This window comes from Pogoniulus pusillus, chromosome 6 (genome assembly GCF_015220805.1).
Source record: "Pogoniulus pusillus isolate bPogPus1 chromosome 6, bPogPus1.pri, whole genome shotgun sequence".
NCBI classification, from domain to species: Eukaryota; Metazoa; Chordata; class Aves; order Piciformes; family Lybiidae; genus Pogoniulus; species Pogoniulus pusillus.
In genome coordinates, this window is record NC_087269.1 from 14,191,046 (window position 1) to 14,211,109 (window position 20,064).

At 55.3% G+C, this 20,064-nt stretch overlaps 1 protein-coding gene across 1 annotated transcript; it reads left to right on the top strand.

Annotated features, from left to right (window-relative positions):
• The first annotated feature begins 5,776 nt into the window (after positions 1–5,776).
• On the top strand, positions 5,777–11,633 carry KAZALD1 (Kazal type serine peptidase inhibitor domain 1). The gene is made up of 5 exons (XM_064145603.1): positions 5,777–5,846; positions 7,306–7,903; positions 9,110–9,270; positions 10,469–10,616; positions 10,829–11,633. The coding sequence occupies exons 2-5, from the start codon at positions 7,402–7,404 to the stop codon at positions 10,912–10,914; spliced, it is 897 nt and encodes a 298-aa protein (XP_064001673.1). The 5' UTR covers positions 5,777–5,846; positions 7,306–7,401; the 3' UTR covers positions 10,915–11,633.
• Positions 11,634–20,064: the final 8,431 nt, after the last annotated feature.

The window sequence follows — 20,064 nt, forward strand, 5'->3', positions numbered from 1 at the left end:
TTTTATCCCACTTTCTATGCACAGCTATCAGAAAGCATGTTGGTGCTGTCATGCATCTCTGGCAAGCCTGCAAGCAGTGGCTGTGCCACCCACTGGCCAGGCTAGTCAGAAGGAGCAATGGATCTCCACACAAGCAGAGGAGGGAGAGCTCCTTCCTCTGCTGAGCCAGGACAGAGGAGTGAGAGTTGCTGCAAAGCCAAAGATAGACAGGTACAGCGACTGGCATGATAAGGACCAGGAAGTCCAGAGCCACCCTCTGTTGTAGCTTCCCTGGTGGGCAGGAGTTGAAAGAGGCCAGGCATGGGGCACTCTCACGGGAGCAGACGGGAGGACACCCGGTACTCACCCAGGGTGGGGTTGTGGACTGGGGCAGGCATGTGAGGGATCTGTCCCCTTCTTTCTGTCAGCCCCTAGTATATTGCAAATAACTCCCCTGAGCCAGCCATTGGCGGCTCATAAATAATGCAGCCCCTTGCGGTGCAATAAGGGCTTGTCAGTAGCTATTCTGCTCTCATAAATTAAAGATGAAAAGGTACAAGGCTCTTGCCAGAAAAATGAAGACAAATTTTTAATAGCTTGCCAAGACACAGGGAGATGAAGCGCTTGGGCAAAATGAATTACGTTTTTATTATGTGTTTTATTGTGGTGTAATTGAACAGAATTAGCTGAGAATACAATATATTTTCAGGGCAGTGCAAAGAAAACAAAAATAATGATGACACCTACACCCCCACCCCCCAGCACTCCCTGCACTATCAGCCTGTGCAGGAACACCCTTCATGTATGCACTGGCTGGGAGCTGGCCCTGAACTGCTGTTGGCCCTGAGCTGCTGCTGGCCCTAGCAGGCAAAGGTGGGGAGGGGAAGGACACTGGAGGGAGCTGAGGTCTGGAAGCACAGGGGCTTGACATGGCTAGTTCCAGCTGGATGGCTGACCAGGATCTGAGCTTACCTCAGGAGCCTTCAGAGCTGTGGGGCTGGAGTCCAGGGCAGAGTGGTGTGACAGCTCTTGGCCGCACAGAGACAGTGGGCATCTTTCACCTTCCTACATTATGGCCCCATGTGCTTTCATCCCATCCCTGAGATTCCTTTTGGTTTGTCCCCTATCCACACAAACTGGCACTGCTAGGCTGGGACCTGACAAACTCATTTCTGGTGGGTAGTAGGTTTGGGATGCTGCACTGCTGGCTGTCCTCTCCTAAAATTAGTACCACTGCTGTGGGCCCATGGACTTGGTCACTTCCAAGGGCTGAGTGGGACCCGTCCCCATTAGTCCCTTGGTTGAGGAGGGAGAGAAGTATGACCCCTAGCTGGTGATTCGGGGAAGGGGGAGATGACAAACCCAAAGGCAACACTGTTGCACGGGAGCCCAAGACCCAGCAGCGGACAATGTGGAGCTAGGATGCCCGATTCTTTTCGAGCTAGCTCAACCCTGAGTTCAAGGGCCAGTCCCCGAAAAACAGCGGCCAGGCGTCCCCAGAGGTGCTGGGCGGCGCTGGGCAGGGGACATCGATTGGTCCCTGGCATTTCTAATGAGCTGCCCGACCACAAGCTTTAACCTTGCCCATAATGAGGGTGAGCAGCAACAATTCCTACCGCCACAGCCGGCTCCCCCAGCCTTAATGAGCTAATCAATACTTGTTCTCAGCTTAATTTCCAGCTAATTGCTCTTTAATGACGCCTGGAAATGGGCAGCCTCCTGCAGGGGAGGTGGGCAGGCTCCTTGTCCCCAGCACCTCTCCCCGGTGACAGGGGTTGCTGGGTCGCTGGTGGTGGGTCACCTTCTCTGGTCGTGTTCCGGCCCCACTGGTGCTGCTGCAGGCTGGGGAAGGGGAGGGCGGCAACAGGGACAGTGGGCACAGGATATGGTGCTACTGAGTTGGCACAACCCTCTGGAGCACCCATCCCATCCAGGGCGCTGTGCACCTCCGTGCACCTTGGTCAGGCTGAGCAGAGGGTCCCCAGAGCCCAAAAAGGTCCCTAAGCCACTCAGGACACTACAATGTGATGAGGCCCCCAGGGTGGGCTCATGAAGGGGGTCATATTTTGGGGCGCAAGGAGATGGGAGTGTGAACTCATGCGGTCTTGCATTGCTCCAGGATGCGCAGACCTCCGGTGCAAGCGTCACAAGGGGACGGGGACGAGGCCAGCAGTGCCCTGGAGGTGGCAGCAGAGAGCGTGAAGCCTACTCCCTTCTGCCCGCACCCCTCTGCCCCTCTCTTTCCCTCGGGCGAGGCGGCGAGGGCGGGTGGGGACGTTTAGGATGGGCGGCGGGGATAGTGATAGGGACGTTTAGGAGGTGGTCCTGTTTGCTGCGGGGTAAAAGGTGAGGAGGGGGGAGCCTGGCATATCTCAAGGTGGTGGGAACTTTGCTATCCCAACCTCGAGGTGCCAAAATTGGCACAGCCGTGTCAGCCAGGGGGCTGGGTGGGCAGAGGAAGGGCATCCCTGAGACTGCAGCCCCCTGCCACCCATTTGGTTCCTGCCCCCGATTTATATGACTGGAAATAAACCCGAAAGCTGGGGAATTCCAAAAGGGAAGTAGCCAAGCCATATCCAGTCCTACCAAGCCACAGCTCCTAGAAGAGAAGAGGCCTGGCAGCCACTGCAGGGATACTCTGGTAGCAAGGAGACTGGAGCATCCCTTGCCACCCAGCCACAGCACCTTGGGGCTGGCCTAAGATCCTCTCTGCCCATCCTGGTCGTGGCTGCAGCCATTGCTCCTAGAATTTGCTGACAGGTTTGTTCTGGAAATTTGCTCTGGAGAAGCCTGGAGAAACCTGAGCCTGCCTGTTTCCCAGTGCAGGTTCTGCATGGCACACAGACAGGAAGAGGACCTGGCTGATGCCCATCCCTTGTCTCTGCAGCAGACCCCCAGGATACGGTTGGAGCCCCCAAGAGCCATACGGCCCTGGGATAAGCTGGCCAGATCTCAGCCGTCTCAGAGTGCTCCAAACAGCAGGAAATGGAGAGTGGGTGTGAGGTGAAATGAGGGAGATTTAGTGCATTATCAGAATGAGCCAGCCATGGCCTTAGGCTGTGTGCCAGTAGCACCCCTGTCCCATCGCGTCCCAGTGACAGTTGCTTGTGCCGTGACATAACCCTCATTCCAACCCCCGCCAGCCCCAACACTACTTGCCCGACCTCCCTGACGTGGCTTCTGCGTTGAGTCACTCGGCCCAGGGCTTTTTTTCCAGCTTTGCTTTTTTCTTTGGCCTCTGTCTGCCGTAAGCCACAGATCTCCATGGGGTGGTCAGGGAGATCAGCCTGGGTCTGGGAGGGGTCAGTGGGATCAGGAGCAGTGGGACATTCTCCTGACAGCTCTGCCACCAGGGTCACATCTTTATGACAGAGCTTTAGAAGGATGCCATGGCTGCAGGTACATCAGGAACATCCACAAATTTATGGCTTCAAAGGATCTATTACAGGGAGACACGCAGCGATGGAGAACAGCCTTCCATGACAGAAGGAAGGAGAGGGCTTTGGTGCTTGAAGCTCACTGCACCTTCAAGGTCCATTTTCAGAAGCTTCACTGGGCTCAGGGCAAGTGAGAAGAATGAAGGGATCAGCACAGACAGGGAGTCCAGGATGTAATTTACCCTTGCTTGCATCACAGTCTAGCTGCTGAGCAGGTTAATTGCACAGGGGGCCTTGTTTGTTTTGTTTGGGTTTGCTTAAGCTTCCTCTGGTGCTCAGTACTAATAAATTACCCTGGAGAGAAATAAATAAATAGGCCACACTTTTCCCTTCGGATCTGCTTCCAGCAGCCAGAGCTGCAAGTACTGGGTGCAGCCAGGGGCTGTGTTGATTGAATTGAAGTGTGATTGAGCACATTTCCTTGTTAAGCACAGGTTAGATCTTCCACCTCTCATTCATAGCTGCTACTATTTATTAGCACATTCAATAGTCTCATTAAGCAGGAGGTTTAATTATCTGGCAGGTTTGAGCTCCATCCTGTTGATCTGAGCTGAGTTGTGCTGAGCTAAGCTGCCCATGGCTTGCAAGCACTGGGTTGTATTGCATCTCAGCTGGATCCTTCCAGGATAAGAACTGTGGCTGGATTTCACCCCTGCCCAGGGGAGTTTTTTCTGGAGATGTGGCCTTTCTCCACATCATCAGATGCTGCAGTAATGCTTAATCCAGCTGCCCAGACGTCCTGATAATTCCATGGACACAGGGACACACAAGACACCTGGACCATGGCACATGGAAAGTGCCAGGGTTGGGGTCCTTGTGTATAGAGAAGGACAGCATCATCGAGGCCTGTTCCTCCTTGCCTCTCTGCCAAGGGCAATAACCAGGTACCATCACTGGCCACACTTTTTAGTTGTCTCTGAGATTTAAGTGCTGGTTCTAATTTCTGTGCCAACCAGGAGCTATGTGGGCTGAAGGTGGTATCGGGGGCCAGGCTTGCCCCACTGCTTTACTTTCCATGCACGGCAGGGGCAGGTGCTTGGCTCAGGGATATCCAAACACACAGGCAATTCTTTATGCCAAGGCAAGGAGGCAGCACATGACAGGGGCAGCCTGGGAGGCTCAGCACCTGGCTTGTCCCCTCTCTGCTTGAGCTCTGAACTTGGTCTAGGAGTGCATGTAGGAAAACATCAGCCCCTCCTGACTTTTTTCCTGCTCCTAAGGAAGCTGCAGTCTCAGCTACTCAGCAGCTCATGGATGTGGGGCCTGAAAACTTGTGGCATGCTGGGACCATGCTCGATGGGCTGAGTGAGGAAAGCCAGAGAGGGAGGCAGCCCTGAGCCAAGGGGCTGGGGGCCACAGAAGGGGAGAGGGATGTGAGACTGAAGGCAGAGCCGGCAGGAAACATCCCTCCACAGCAGGGGTCTAAAGCAGGGCTTTGGCTGGTGAAGGCAGATTTAGAGGGGCTGATGCCTGGTGCATTTTCTGTGGTTAGCAGTGGCTGGATTCACAACATCAACGTGTGAAAGCACTGAAGCCCAGAACGAATTTACAGGAGGGTGTTGGATAAGCAAAATCAGTTTTTTGCAGCGTGGTGAATGAAACCAGATCCTCTGAGCAGTTCTGAGCTTTGCTAGGGAAACAAACCCCACAAATTCCTTGCCTAAAGGATGAGGACAGGCTGTGGGATCCTCTGGCACAGAGGCAGGAGCAAGATGCACAAGCATTACATGTTTGTGCAGCAAGGTAGGCTGGGTGCCCTGCTCCTTGGAGCCAGGGAAACTGAGGCAGCTTGCTTGGGGGTTCTGAAGACCTAGCCCCACGCTCATGGGTTTTACAGTGCCATGGCATGGAGCAACTCCCAAAGGCTTAGCTTCAGACAGGATAATGCTATTACTTGCACCCTAATGTCCCCTTCTACCTGGCTCCCAGAATGGGATGAGCATAGACGTCCTTCAGGAATGACCCCCCCGTTTAATTACAGCAGCTCAGTGTTTCAGCCTGCCCTTCCCAACCATATCGTAGGTTGTGAAGCACTTCTGCCCCCTTCCCCAGCCATGCCCAGCTCTGGCTCCTGCCCTGCATCTCGGTCCTCTCCTGCCCCACGGATGCATTTGAACATCAGTCCGGGTCCCGACACACGGCCTGGAGTAACTAACAGTGCTGGGGGCAGCCGGGAGGTGTCGGTGGTGGGGTCAGAGCAGCAGAGACCCGGGCCCGGGATGCAGTGGGTGGAGGAACCCCGGCAGGGAAGGGGTGCGGGTCCCGTTCCAGGGATGGGCTACGGGCCGGGAGGGGCGGGGGGACTCACGTTTCGCTGACATCACGGCGGGTGCTGGAGCAGCCGGGGGCCAGCAGCCGCCACGGACACCGCGGACCCGCCGGCGCGCTCGCGGACCCCTAAATCACCGCTTCCCGGCACCGACGCCTCCGGTAAGTGGCGGCTTGCGGATGGATGGCACCCGGGAGACCCTTCCGAGGACTCAGCCAGGACCACCAGCGCCTGCCCCCCGGCTCCTCTTGGGGAGCCAGAAACAAACTTCGCAGGAACAACCCCCACCCCTGCCCCTCCCCTCACCGATCGGGTCTGGATCCCTGGAGGGACATCTCGGGCTAGGAAGGACTGAGGCGGGCTCCGGTACCGGGACACCCTGCCCCTTTCGACCCCAGTGGAGCTCGGTGCTCTTTGGCAAACGGGTGAAAGCTTCGCAGTTTGTTGTCCAGGGGGTGCGTTTGTGTGTAACCCACCGACCTGGCCACCCCCGGCACTGCACCTCCAGGCTGAGAGGCAGCTGGGGACTCGCAGCCTGCACCTCGGTGCTGTTCCCAGCAGGAGGGGAGGGAGGCAAGCCGGCTGCCTGGCTCCCCTCCCCAACCCCACTCACTTGTGCTGGGTGGCCCTGGGTAGGAACCTGTAATTTCACTCCACCTCAGGAAAAGCAGCTAGGGCATAACTGAGGGCCAGAAGGTGTTCACAAAGGGGTTCAGTTCATTACCACTCCTGAGGACAGGCTCCAAGCCCCACCTGTGCCCTCTGCAGAGATGGGAAGCCTGAGGCAGATCAGCCTCTTTACTTACCTGGGGTTGGGGAGTAATGAAGGTTTTGGGTGTGGGACAGGGACCTCACTGTGACAATGCAGGCTGATTATGCTGGGCTTGCTGCCAGTCCTCCAGCTGCTCACTTGTGTGCTGAGTTCCATGCTCAGCTTCACCTGACTGTGTGATAAGCAAGAGGGTCACAGAGCTTTCTTGGGTGGTGTTTCTTCCTCTGTGTAGGAGAGTAGTGCCTAAAAGGAGGAGCTATGGCACACAGAGGGGAGGAGGACAAAAGCCAAGCATGACTGGGAGCATCCTAGATTCAACTCCTCTCAGTTGGCTGCCTCCAGTGCGGAAAGGGCCCCTTGTCTGCAAGACCAACTGCTCCACTGTGCTTGTCTGGATGTTGAGGGAGGAAAAAAGGGCTCGTGACTCTCACAAAGTGATGGGGAAAGGAAAGAGGTATCTGGCTTGAGAGCAGTTTAATGAGGTGCGATGAGATGAGCAGGGTATAAACCAGTTGAGCCACGACAGTGTAGAGCGCCATGCCAACCCTGTGGCTCCCCAGGCCATGGTAGAGTTGGAACCTGAAGGGCTGCCAGGAAAGAAGAATGAAACCTGATTGTTCTGGAGTCAGCAGCTCTGTCCCACCAGAGGATGTCAGCATCTCAGGGCAGGACGTGGCTGGGGAGCCCCAGGGTGGGAAGAACATGGCTGTGTGGCTCGTGATGAGAGGGGGTGGAATGGACCCTCCCCTGCACATCATTCAGTGCTGCCACTCAGGGCAAGCCAGCGAGGTGCCAGAGGGGTGAGAGATGCTCCCTGCACTGCTAACACACAACCTTTCTTTTTGCAGGGCAGGATGGATCCTTAGGTTTAGCCAAGGAGGCCAGAGCAGTGCTGGAAATCTCTGTCCAAGTGATGGTGGAACCCGAATAGAGCTTCTGCAAGGATGTCTGAAGCCAAGAGCCTGAGCTCCCCTTGCCTCATGCTTTCCTTGCTCTCTTTGCACTGGGCTTCGCTCCAGCTGAGCCAAGCTTTTCCCAGCACCTCTGACTACCTCCAGCGGGGCTGGCAGCGGCTGCTGGAGGAAGGGGAGGGTTGTGCTGAGTGCCAGCCAGAGGAGTGCCCAGTGCCGCGGGGGTGCCTGGCTGGCATGGTACGGGATGCTTGCGACTGCTGCTGGGAGTGTGCCAACCTGGAGGGACAGATTTGTGACCTGGACAATACCAACCACTTCTATGGCAAATGTGGGGAGCACCTGGAGTGCCGGCTGGATTCTGGGGACCTGCAGCATGGAGAGGTGCCTGAGCCCCAGTGTGCCTGCCTCTCCCATCTGGCACTCTGTGGCTCCGATGGCAAAACCTATGCCCAGATCTGCAGATTCCTGGAAGTTGCTCGTGCCCACCCTGATGCCAACTTAACTGTGGCTCATGAGGGTCCCTGTGAGTCAGGTAGTGCCCCAGGAGTAGCTGTACTGGCAGCAGGAAGGAGGGTCATACCTTTTGGGAAGGGACAGAAAAGCATGTCTAGCTTGACTATTTCACCTGGCAGCAAACCCACAGTGTCCACAGGGATATGGTTGTGTGTGGAGGCTGCTCTGCACGGTGGCTCTCAACTCTGCTGCTCCAGGGCAGCCCTTGTGCATCCAGTTCCTGGAGAGGTCTAGGAGCAGCTTTGCCAAGTGGGAGTGAGGTTTACGGACAGCAGCAAACCCAGCAGATGGGGAAGTTCCAGGGAACTGTTAGCAAATTCTTGGCGGCAGCACTGGGTTTGTGCTGGCTGCGGAGAAATGTGGCTGCCTTCTGCAAATGGAAACTTGGGTTGGTTGGATTTGGCTACACAATTTCCATCTCCTGTTTAAAACTTGGCTCAGGGGGTAGGCAGTGGTGGGGAGGCCATTCCACAGCCTGCCTAGTCCAGCACAGGCCACCCAGTGCTGTCAACACATCCCAAGTGGCATCAGGGTTGAATTTATTTTTCATAGATAATCTTGTCTTTGAGTTTTCCCCTGAAGTGTATTTGGAGCTGAAGGCCTTCCCTTCACTTTTGGCTCATTCTGTAGGCCAGATCTTGAAGCAGGTATGGGAAGCTAGTCCTCACACCTTCCTTCCAGCCAAAAGGAGCAAGACCTGGAGACGCTTGCTCCATACAGCAGCCAGGGACCTGCTGGGTCCCTTAACGGCTGGCACCAGGCTGTGCCAGAGCAGAGGCCTATTTCAGCTGGAAGCTCATCCACCTCATTCTCCTTATCAATCCCAGGTTGCATGAGTGCTCCTCAGCCTTTTCCCCATGGGAGAAGGAGCCTTTAATTGCACGAGAGCTTTGCTTTGTAGCATTGCTCTTATTGAACTGTTTCTGTCGTCTGTGTGCTCCTGAGCACCACTGTGAAGGCAGGGAAAGTGAGAACAGGAGGGATGGCAAACCCCCATGGGCCAAGGTGGCTGGGGAGGGAGGCTCAGACATGAGGAGAGACTGTGTCCTGGGGCAAAGTAAGGGTCTGCCATGGGTGGGAGAGGAAAGGGGCATAAGAAAGGTCCCAGCATCTCTACATGAGCAAAATGTGACCACTCTAGAGGAAATGAGCCCAAGAGAGCCCATGGGATCTGCCAAGGATGGGACGCCTTCTACCAGCCTGCTCTCCTGTGTCCTCTCCCCAGAGCCCCAGATTACCTCTCCTCCCTATGACACGTGGAACATCACTGGGCAGGATGTCATCTTTGGCTGTGAGGTCTTCGCCTACCCCATGGCTTCCATCGAATGGAGGAAGGATGGCATGGAGATGCTGCTGCCTGGAGATGACCCCCATATCTCTGTCCAGGTGAACGGTGTGCGCAGGGCATTTGACATGGCTCTGAGGTGACCCAGCCCTTCCTAGACCTTGTGAACAGCCAGGCCAGTGGTGGTCATCCTGGGGCTGATGACCAAGTCTGGCTGCCTGGGGATGAGAAAGGGTGACTGAAGCCTGGACATCACAAGGCCTGGCTGATACAGGGCTGGTGTCTCAGTGATAGGAGCCATCAGCATAGCTCTCTTCTGCAATTTTCTCCAGTAGTATTTGCACTTATGAATATATTTTAGGACCTGCAGCAGGGAGTTTCCTCTCCTCCCTGCCTTTAGTTTGCTCTGCTTGCTGGCTTCACTTGCAGCCCCACAGGCAAGGCTGGATGGAGCAGAGAACCTCCCAAAGCACCTTCAAACCTGGGTTATCCTCTGGTCCCACCAGCAGACTCAGGGAGTCCCTTGCGCTTTTCTGCCTGTCACTCTGAGCAGAGATCCCCTTGCAGAGCTGCAGGCCCAAGGGTCAGCATTCTGCCTGTGGTCAGACCCAAATATAGTCTCCAGCTGAGCACAACCAGCTATTAAAGGGTGTGGGCAGAGGCACAGGGGCCATGCACTGCAGCCAGGCACTGGCAGGAAGGAAACTGTGTTGGGATGGATGGGAGAACATAGGGGAGCAGGTGGGACCCAGCAGTGTTTTGGGGTAATGTGTCAGTCCAGTTCCAGTTTTCTGCCCTTCACTTCACCCCATAGCCTGTCGATTGGTCTGGCCAAGGACCTTCACCCCAAGCAGGGCTACCCTGCGTGGCTGGAGGAAATTCAGCTGTTCTCCCCTCCCAGCCACAGCACTGTAATAGCAGCCTGCTAACACAGCTGCAGCCCAGCTGGGTCGGGAAGAGGCTATTTGTTGCTTGGTACAAACAGAAAATAGTGTGGCTGACACCAGAGCAATCCTGGGACCTCAGTGCCTGCTCAAACACAGGATTTGGGGCTCCTCTGAGCCATCCTGGGTATGGATGGCCCCTTGCTTCTGCCCATTCCACCCACCTCCCTTTGGTAGTGGGAAAAGCAGAACCCTGCACCCAGGGATCTATGCCTGCCTTCAGAGTGGCACTCAGTCAGGGGAAAAGAGTTTCCTTCGTCTCGTGTCCCTCCCATCCATCCCAGCTCCACATGGTGCTTTTCTGGCCCCAGCACTAACTGAAACACTACCACCCTGCTCCTGCCTCCCGCTGCAGTTCAGAGGCGGGCCCCAGAAATACGAAGTGACAGGCTGGCTCCAGATCCAGGGTGTGCGAGTGACGGACGAAGGCACCTACCGCTGCTTCGCCAGGAACAGGGTCGGCGAAGTGGTGGCACTGGCCAGCCTGACTGTCTTCACCCCAGGTGAGACCCGCTCCTTGTCCCCGTGCTCTCATGAGGACAAAGCAGGAAATGCTTGGGTAGGGTGCACTGGCATGGAGGCAGCTGCTGGAGCATAGGGCTGTGCTAGGGATGCCCCAACAAGCTGCTGTGCATAGTTTGGCTTTTGCCCTGTTGGGGAAGGGGACAAGCACTGGGAGAAGCAGTGTCACATTGTCCCCATGCTGCCATTTCAGATCAGCTCAACCTGACAGACTTTGCCCTACCGAAGCCCCACACGACACCTGAGGACTACGTGGAGAGTGAGGAGGACTATTACTAGCCTAGCGATGGGATGTCCAGCTACAGAGATCACCTTGCCCATGGTGTCCTTTCCTGAGAGTCAGTGACATTTCTGCAGCAAGCACCCCTCAGCCCAAAACTCCCCTGAACAGTCCTGAAACAGCAGCCTCTCTTTTGGGGTGGAGCACAGTGACATATCCCATTGCTGGGGTGCTTGGCAAGGGGACACTGGCCGGTTGGTGGCACAAGTTTGGGACTGGGGGTAGCTCTCCCTGGGGCAGAATGGGAATATGGTAGCAGGTGGGACACTGTGGGAACAGACGTGATGTGTGTGACGAGGACTTGGTGCTGGGGAATGGAGGTGGCCACCCTTGGAGAGGGAGGCCAGGGCAGATTCATCACTGCCCTGTGCTAAGCATTATAGGGAAGCCAGAGTAGGGCTGGGACCGGGCTAGGACACCTGGTGCACCTGTTTTGGGGCCAGTCTACATCCCCCCAAACACAGGAACAGCCAGATTCCTTTGCAGGGCCTGGGGAGCCACTGCCAAAACATCCCTCTCCCATTTTGTCTTTCACTATGGAAGCAGTGATTTGAAGAACCAGACACTTGTGGGTTTTAGTGCCCTTTTCTCTGTCCCAACTGCCCAAGTGGTCAGAAACATTTGGGCCTTTTTTGGTTGACTTTGTGTTTTCCCTTCCACACAGCTCTTTGCCTTTCCAGTTAATCTTAGTTAAAATAAACACATAGGCTAAACCTGACACAGACCAGTCAATTTTCCTGCATCCCTAAGGATAATTCCAGAAGTGAAGAAGGGTGAAAACACCATAGATGCCACCTTGTCCTGTTTTTGTGTGGAGGAACCCCCCCCAGCCCATCCCAGAGCTCACACCTGGTCCCAGAATGGGTCCTCCCTCTCTCACCCTGCATGGGGTTGGGGATCTGCAGCAGGCCATGCCCTGTACTATAGGAATGCATCAAGCTGGTTCACTGCACACCATCAATCCAGATCCCCTCCTACCTCTGCCTATCTGTATCTCAAGATCTCATGTCTCTTAACACCACAATCTCCACCCAAGTGACCACAGCCCTGCCAGCATGGAGAGGGTGGAGCAGCTCTGTGCCTGGTGGAGGAAGGACATTTCCACTGGAAATGTTCCATTTCTTCAAAAACCCCAACACTTGCCTTCTAGAGCTGGTGGTTTAGAGTAAACTTTTGGGGACACACAGCAAGGAAGCCCAGAGCTGTTCTGTGCTGCTCTGTATCAGGACAGGGATAGCAAGACTCACTCATATGGGCATTGGGCTGAGTTCACACCCGAGGGGGGGCTTTGATTCCCCCAAAGTAGCAGTGTTTACAGCATTTCTGGGACAAAAAACCTTCCCGTGGACCAAATCACTTTTGGTTTCTTGGTCCTAGCTCCAGGGAGGTCTGGAACTGCATCAGGAAGCCAGATCCTGGGAGGAAGGAGTTGGCCAGGCTCCAGGCAGAAGCACACAGAATGCAACGAGGCTGGTGGCTTGGGCACCACACTGCTCTCCTGCCCTTGTCTTTTCCCTTCTTCCTCTTTCTCTCCAGAGCTGGCCCAGATGATGCAATTACAGCATTGAAACCTGAACAAGCAAAGAAAAGGGATTTGTCTGGAGTTGGCAGCAGAGCAAAATTCCTGCAAACGGTGGGACAGAGCCAGCCCTGGCCCCTGCACTGCAACCTGACAGGGCACAGCTGGCAGTGCTGCTGCCCTGCCTTCCTGCCTGCCTGCTGAGCTGCCTGTCTCCTCTGGCAGCAAACTCCTCCTTGGCTGGGGAAATGCAAAGGCTGTGTGTGTCTCCATTTCTCCTTCCAGCTAAGGATGTAATAGTATCCTCCTGGGGCAGCTGCATCAGAGCTGGAGGGCACTGAGGAGGGACCAGGAATTTCTGCTCCAACAGGCCCTTGGCTCTTCTTTTTTTTGTTTTTTTGGGTGCAGAACCTGCTTTTGGAGATGCCAGGGCATTTCCATCCTTCCCCAGCCCTGCCCTCTTTTACACCCAAATCAGCTGGTGGAACTGGGCCACGCTCAGGCTGAGGCTGTTGTGCGGAAACCTGAGAGCATTCTGGAGCTTCAACAGGCAAGAGGTGCTTACTGGGCTCCCTGCCGGTGCCTAAGGCTGGCCCCCAGCCAGGGCTGCCATGCCAACCCTCCCCCTGCTCGCCTTGCCTGTGCCGGCACAAATCCAGGTCATGATGGGTGTGGGTACTTCACTGGGTTAGCCTGGCCGGAGGGGGTCAGATGGGTCACACACCTGTCCATGGCCCTCCAGGTGGGCATCGACATTTTGGTCTCAGTCCTTGCACCCCTTCAGCTCTGTAACCTGCTGTCTGTGGCACTCCATGGGTACCTGTCAGGAGACACCGGCAGCCTCTACTCCTGCCCTTCAGGGAGGGCAGCAGACACCTGGTGGCTGAGAGAAGAAGGAACTTAGGCAAGAGCCCTCGGCCAAAATTAACCAAATCTGGGACTCTGTCTCCCAGATCCCAGTGCAGGAGAGGGCAGTTGGAGTTACAGGCTGGCTGCTCAGCAAGTATCTGGGCTCTGTTCTTCCCCACGACCAGGGGCAGCAGACTGGATCACAGGATCACAGGTTGTTAGGGGTTGGAAGGGACCCAAGGAGATCATCAAGTCCAACCCACCTGCCAGAGCAGCACAATACTATCTAGCACAGATCACAGAGGAACACATCCAGACAGGCCTTGAAAGTCTCCAGGGAAGGAGACCCCACAACCTCTCTGGGAAGCCTGTTCCAGTGCTCTGTGACCCTTATAGTAAAGAAGTTCCCCCTTGTGTTGAGGTGGAACCTCTTTTGCTGCAACTTACACCCACTGCTCCTTGTCCTGTCACAGGCAGCAAGTGAGCAGAGCCTGTCCCCCCCCTCCTGGCCAGCCTTCAGATACTCATAAACATTTATCAAACCCCTTCTAAGACTTATTTTCTCCAGACTAAAAAGTCATAGAATCATAGAATCAACCAGGTTGGAAGAGACCTCCAAGATCCCCCTGGTCCCACGGGTATGGAGGAGGCTGATGTCCTCCCACCTCAGCTCCTTGTCTTGACATTTCCAGCCACTTAAAAATTAAAGCAGCCAATATCACTGCACAGCTGGAATCGGTCACTGCCACAGAACTTAATTGAAGTTATTTGTTGGCTCTAAAAATGTTTGGTCAGCTCTGCCACTGGCTGCTCAGATGTTTCCCACAGCCACTGCTTCAAGGAGGGCACTGCAGACACTCTCCTCAGCTTCAGACACCCGAAGGGTCCTTAGGACTTGGCCAAACCTAGTGTCAGTGTGGGGACAGAGTGTGTGCCCCAGCAGCACTAAATCCCTTTGCAGGCCATGTTTTGGGGTGGTTGCTCTCCTGGTGCGGTGGGATTGGAGAGGTTTGAGTGGCCCCTGCCAGGCCAGCTGCTCGCACTCAGAGCAGCAGCTCCATTCAGAGGTCAGGGATGGGGTAAGCTACACAGGGAATCACTAACGTGCCCACTAGCTCCAGGCACAAACTGGCCCTGGCACCTCCCTGCCACCTGGAGTGAGCAGGGTGTGGGTACCTTCTTGGGCACCGGAGTGCACTTTGAAGCTGGGGACAAACAAAAAAGGTCTTGTCCTGTTGGCAACCAAATGACCCCGAAGACACGTGCTAATGAGCCCAAAGTATGCAGCTGAAACGCCACCAGATCTAGTCCCTAGGGGAACATGTGCAGGGCTGGCACTGGCCTGCCACCATCAAGTGTTCCAGCCACCCCTGTTGTGTGCTTGCTGCTCCGGATGCTAGGAGGAAATTCAGGTGAAACAGCTCCCCTGGCCTCCAAAACAGCTGCTTTCTGCCCCAGACTTGTGGTTCTGTCACACCTGGCCCTTGCTGTGGGCTGCTGATGGGACCTCAGCTCTTCTCGCTGCTTCAGCCTTCAGCAGCACCAGCCCCAGCCCAGCCCAGGGACCACCATGGGCCAGAATCCAGCACCGACACCAGAGTGTCCTCCTTCATCCTTGCTCCCCCCTAGCACTTCCCCGAGCTCCCGTGGCAGCAGGGACCCTGAGCAGCAGCCAGGCCACAAGGTTTTGTGGTCTGCAGGGAAATCCCACCGGGTTCGGCAAGGTAAATACGACGCAGCAACGAAAGCAGCTGCCGCTGCCCTTCCCTCCGCTCCCTCCCCGAGCCGGGCAGGAGGCGCAGCTGCGTCCCGTCGGAGCCCGGATTGAGGTCCCCCGCACGATCGGCCGCTAAACAGCGCCACCTGCTGGCAGCGACGCAGGCCGTGCCCAGCGCTCTCACCGCGCCGGGCAACAGCTCCAGCACTTGGGCCTCTGGGCGCCTCCGGAGCGCCCCGACCCTCAGACACCGCCCTGCCTGCTCCCTGATTCCTCCCTGCCCCTGGCAGAAGCTCTGCCTTGCCAAGAGGGGCGATAACATCCCAGGGGACATGGGTGTTAAACTGTACCTAGGCATGATCACAGGAGCCAGAGCATCCTCTCAGCACTGGCTTTGGGGTGTCTATGGCACACGCAGCTGGGTTGAGGCAGTGCTTGGAGATGTTGAGCCACTGTCTGTACTTTAAACTGGGGCTGCGAAAGGGTCAAACCCTCTCATGGCCGCTCTGCAAACCCCTCTGTGCCATGGGTATCTCCCATGGGAGATCAATGGCTTCTGGCAAGGATCTTGGCATGCCTGACCTGAATGCTGGCCACACCTTGACGGAAACTTGCAGTGCTGTAACTTTGTCCCTCTAAGGGGTAAACTGAGGCACAGAGCTCCAGGAATGGGAAATCAACCAGAGCCAGGGAGATGAGCAGGGCAGAGTGGCCAGCTACAGCTGGGACTTCTGTTCCCAACCTGTCCCTGTCCCTTGAAGGGGTGGTATTTCCTCTTGTGCCCTCTGCATGGCACCTCATCACTCTGCTCTGCTGGCTCAGGGAGAGAACAAAAAGAGCAAGACGGCTTCCCTGCCTCCACCCAGCACTTGCATCATCTGATAAACAAAATGGAAATAAATCCTCCTGCACTTGTAGCAAATAGGTCTCTGTGGGGTGTTGTTTTCAATAATTCAAATGCTGTTGCAAAACAGAGCCCACGCCAATGGGTTTTAATAAACAGAGCCATAATGTGACATGCAATTTATTATTAAGCTTAAAACAGGAAGCAAAGAGTTTAATAAAAGCACCAGGTTCCCTGTATCAGTCACAGCAAGTGGCAGGGTGCTAGCTGTGGGGGAAGGCTGGCTGAGCTGGCTGCAGGGGCATTCAGAGCCAGGTCTGCTTTGCCACATGCTCCCCTTGCCCCCACCCCTCTGAACTGGGACAGAGCCAGGGCATGGAGATTTGAGGCAGATCGTGGAGAAATGGGGATTATTACACAGACAGGGGTAAATGTGATTCACTGCCTGCTGTCTGCACCCTGCCTGCTTCCCCCTCTGCAGCTGCTCAGCCACCCAGAGCTCTGCCCTGGCATCACATCACGCTTGCAAGAGCAGGTTAAAACCTTCCTTTTAGTCCCTGTTCCCCAAAGCTTTCTTACCCATATCCCTTCCGAACTCAGCTTCACCTGGGCAGCTCTACCCTCTTCTACCTGAGCTGCTCTTGGGGCTGCCTTTAAAAGCAGGTGGAGAGGGCAGCTGAGCCTCCTGGAGACAGCATGGCTGTGAAAGGTGCAGTGCTGCAAATGGGGAACACAAATTGGTGTCTGGTGCTGCAGCAAGTGTGTGTGATGCCCACTGTGCAGTGTGGCTGTCCCCCCAACCCATAGATCTGCTCAAGGGTTGGTGAAAAGCAGGTGATCTGCAGGGAGGTGGGTCAGCTGAGGGATGAACCTGGGTGTGAGGTAGCTTGTCCAGCTACCGCTGCAGGCACTGCAGATAAGGAGTAAAAAAGGTGGCAACATCGCACAGCAGGAACCAGGCACTACTCTCTTTCTGTTCCTGCTGTGGTCTGTCCCTGGGCCCTTGAATATCGACACTTTCCCAGCGTTTTTTGCCTCATCTCCTTGGCCTTTCATCCTGGCAGCACCGTTTCTGCCTGTAAAGGGTCCTGGCAAGCCCCACTATTCATTTTTGCAGAGACCATCACAGCTGCTGGAAGAGAGGTGAGAAACGGTGCTGGTTCCCTGGGGAAATGAGGTTTGTGTAACTGCTTTGTGCACTGGCTTGGGGGAATGGCTTCAAGGAGAGGCACTTCCCTGGACGGAAGTTTTGCTTGTGCTCTACTGAGTAACTGCGTCCCTCTGCTCCCAAGTCTATGGGAGGTGGAAGGGCTTTGTCACGGTTCAGCCAAATAATAACCAGAGGCTGAGCCAGGAGCTCCAGGACACCTGTTGCTCCTTCCAGCATAGCGACAGCCTCCTATCTTAAAGAGGGCTTTCCAGCCAGATAAAGCCACATGGGCAGCCTCTGTCCTCCAGCTTGGCTGCAGAGCTATGTGTGGGGCAGCTTTCATGGGCTCTTTATTTGGTGCTGACAGCAGAGGATTCATGCTGGGATTGATGTTGAGTAACACCCTTTAGCTCCTGCCAGTGCTGGTGCCTGGTGGAGTTTGTAAGAGGCTTTAACTTGATTTTTATTTTTTTCCTCATCTGTGTTTGCTGAAAGCTCTGCTACGTTCTGGCTTTAAAAGCCCAAAGGCTGCTGATGTGACTCTATGTGTGTCCACTCCTGAGGCTGTGAGTGAGATGCTGTGAAGGGATATGATGTCTTGCCTATCCTCTTAAGGTGTTGATACCTGAGTGGGGCCATCAGGAGTGGCACCAGCATAAGGACAGATGGAGATTCCTCACAGATCCCCACAGGGAGTAAAGTGTCCTTATGAAAGGGCACTTCATCCGTGTTTCATTCCCTTATGAAAGGGAACTTTCATTCATGTTCAGCTGAGGGAAAGACTTGCTCTTGGTGGTATATGGAGATGGTCCTGGTTCTGTCCCCACTCTTGTGCTCATCTGATGTCCCAGGTCTACTGCCCATGCTCAGCATTGCTACGCCTGGGCTGAGCTTCCTCCTCAATGTATGACCCCGTGGGAAGGGTGGGATGAGTGAGAACAGGTAAGTAACCCTTGCTGGGTCACAACCTTCAGAGAGCACAGGTATCCTTCAGAGAGTGCCTGGGATGAGTTGTCTGGGAGGTGTTCATCAGGGACCTGCCTTATCAGAGCACTGGTTGCTGTCTCTCCTCGCAGCCCTTTCTGCTCCGGGGCTGCTCTCTGTCACTTCTCTACTCTGTAACAGGCGGAGGCAGGCGGAAATGGAGCCCCTGTGCCTGGTCCCTGCTGGAGCACATGGTTTCGGAAGTGGAGGGGTATCTGGCTTGCAATTACTGTGCCTTTGGCTTGGCAGGCCTGAAAGTGTGAGTGATGGGCTCTCTGCAGAGCAGGCCCCGAATGCTTGTGGGCTGGGGAGTGCTCAGACCCATCAGGATCCTCCCCTGCTCTGGGCTCAGCCAGTTTGGGAACAAAGCACAGCAGCTTTGGGTCACTAGTGAGAACCCCAAAGACATCACCTGGCTGATTGTCCACAGCCAAAGAACAGCCTGAGCCCTTCCCTTTAACAACAACCCTCTCTGAGCTATGGCTGGGAGGAAAGGCAACAACAGTGGGAGACTTACATCCTGTTATGATCCACCCTTCTTACTTTGCAGCCCTGTGCTGCTGTATGTGAAGGAGATCTGAGGTGTCTGCACAGCATCTCTTCAGGATGTCTGCTGGAGCCAGTCCTTCTCTGTTGAGAGAACTCAGGTAGGGAGCAAATGTTATTGCATCTTGCCTGGGGTCGGCAGGACCAAGTGAGTCTTGGGAGTTGTGGTCTGGTGTATCCTGCAAGTACAGTTACAGCCAGTGGATTAAAGCCTCTGCATCTGTAGATAACAAACCATCAGCTGCCAGGTCATTGTAGCTGCAGCATGGGAGTGGCAGTTTCCCTCCAAAAGCATTTTGGGAGGGAGAATGCTGGCTGGCCCAAGACTGTAGGAGGCAGAAATGAATGCTGCTGAATTCAGCTCAAGAGAGTTCACTTGGAACATGTGGACAGTGTCAAAAACACTGAGTACATGAGAATGAGATCCTCAGGAATCATCCCAAACTTCATCTCTCTTCCATCATGAGCTTGCCCTGGCCTTGGGGAAGGAAGGGTTAAGCTGCAGGTCTCAGGCAAAACAAGTGCTCTCCAAAACAGGCAGCTAAGCTACCCAAGGGCTGGCCTCCCCTCTGCCCTCATCCTTATCCATCTCTCTTATCTGCCCTGGGCAAGAGGAGGGCATTTCCCCTCCTTGTGCTGATGAGGACCAGAGCTGATGAGGACAGGCGGAAGTGGAGGGCTCGGGGAGGCTACAACAGGCATCCGGGCTACCAGGTGGCCTCTGTATCTGTGTCTGTGGGTCAGAAGTGTGGAGGAGTTGGGCAGTCCACCATGGAGCTGGACCCACCAGGGGTCCTCATTCCCTGGAGACCCGCAGAGGAACCCCATTTCTGTAGTACGAATGTAACGAGCTGCTGGGTCTCAACTCCTGTGAAGAGCAGGGCTCACATTGAATCACAGAATCACCGAGGCTGGAAAACCTCAGAGGTCATCAAGTCCAGCCTGTAAGGGGATGGTAGCTCTGCAGGGCCCAAGTACTCTCTGGGCACTGATATCTGAAGGCACGGCAGTCTCATTTGGGGTGGCACCGTGCAGCTCAGGAAAGCTGGGACTTGGCATTGCCCATGCTGGGTGTGCAGATGGAAGAGAGTGGGAGTGCCTAAGCGGCCCAGGTTGGGGCGTTCCACCCAGCCAGAGCTGCAGTGTCAGCAAGGTGCCAGGGCATCTCTGGCAGCACAGCAAGCTCTGCTGACACCAGGCAGGCTTGGACGGGCTGTTTAATTAAATGTGAAGGGCTCTCGCACTTCACAAGCTGCAGCCCTCACCGCAGCCTGAGCGACTTCGGGAAAGAGGCCTTTTATTAAAAGAGAGAGAGAGAGACTGTGGCTCTGCCAGGCAGCCGTCAAATGGCACATTTAATTGTCTCAGCTCGTTTAGCTGTCGCACGGGGAGGAACACGCTCTGAGCTCTTCAGCATTCCCTGTACGTCCTCCCCGGAAGGCACACCGCTGTCTGCATCCCAGGTGCTTCTGCCGGCCTCCAGGAGGAGACAGGAGATGAGCCTCCGTCTGAAGACAGCACTGAGGGCTTACCAGGGACT

What these genes read in the sequence shown, in the direction of transcription:
- KAZALD1 (XM_064145603.1), top strand. Translation starts at nt 7,402, where the DNA reads ATGTCTGAAGCCAAGAGCCTGAGCTCCCCTTGCCTCATGCTTTCCTTG. An exon ending in TGAGGGTCCCTGTGAGTCAG is followed by an intron (nt 7,904 to 9,109) that starts GTAGTGCCCCAG and finishes TCCTCTCCCCAG; the next exon opens with AGCCCCAGATTACCTCTCCT. An exon ending in ACCCCCATATCTCTGTCCAG is followed by an intron (nt 9,271 to 10,468) that starts GTGAACGGTGTG and finishes CTCCCGCTGCAG; the next exon opens with TTCAGAGGCGGGCCCCAGAA.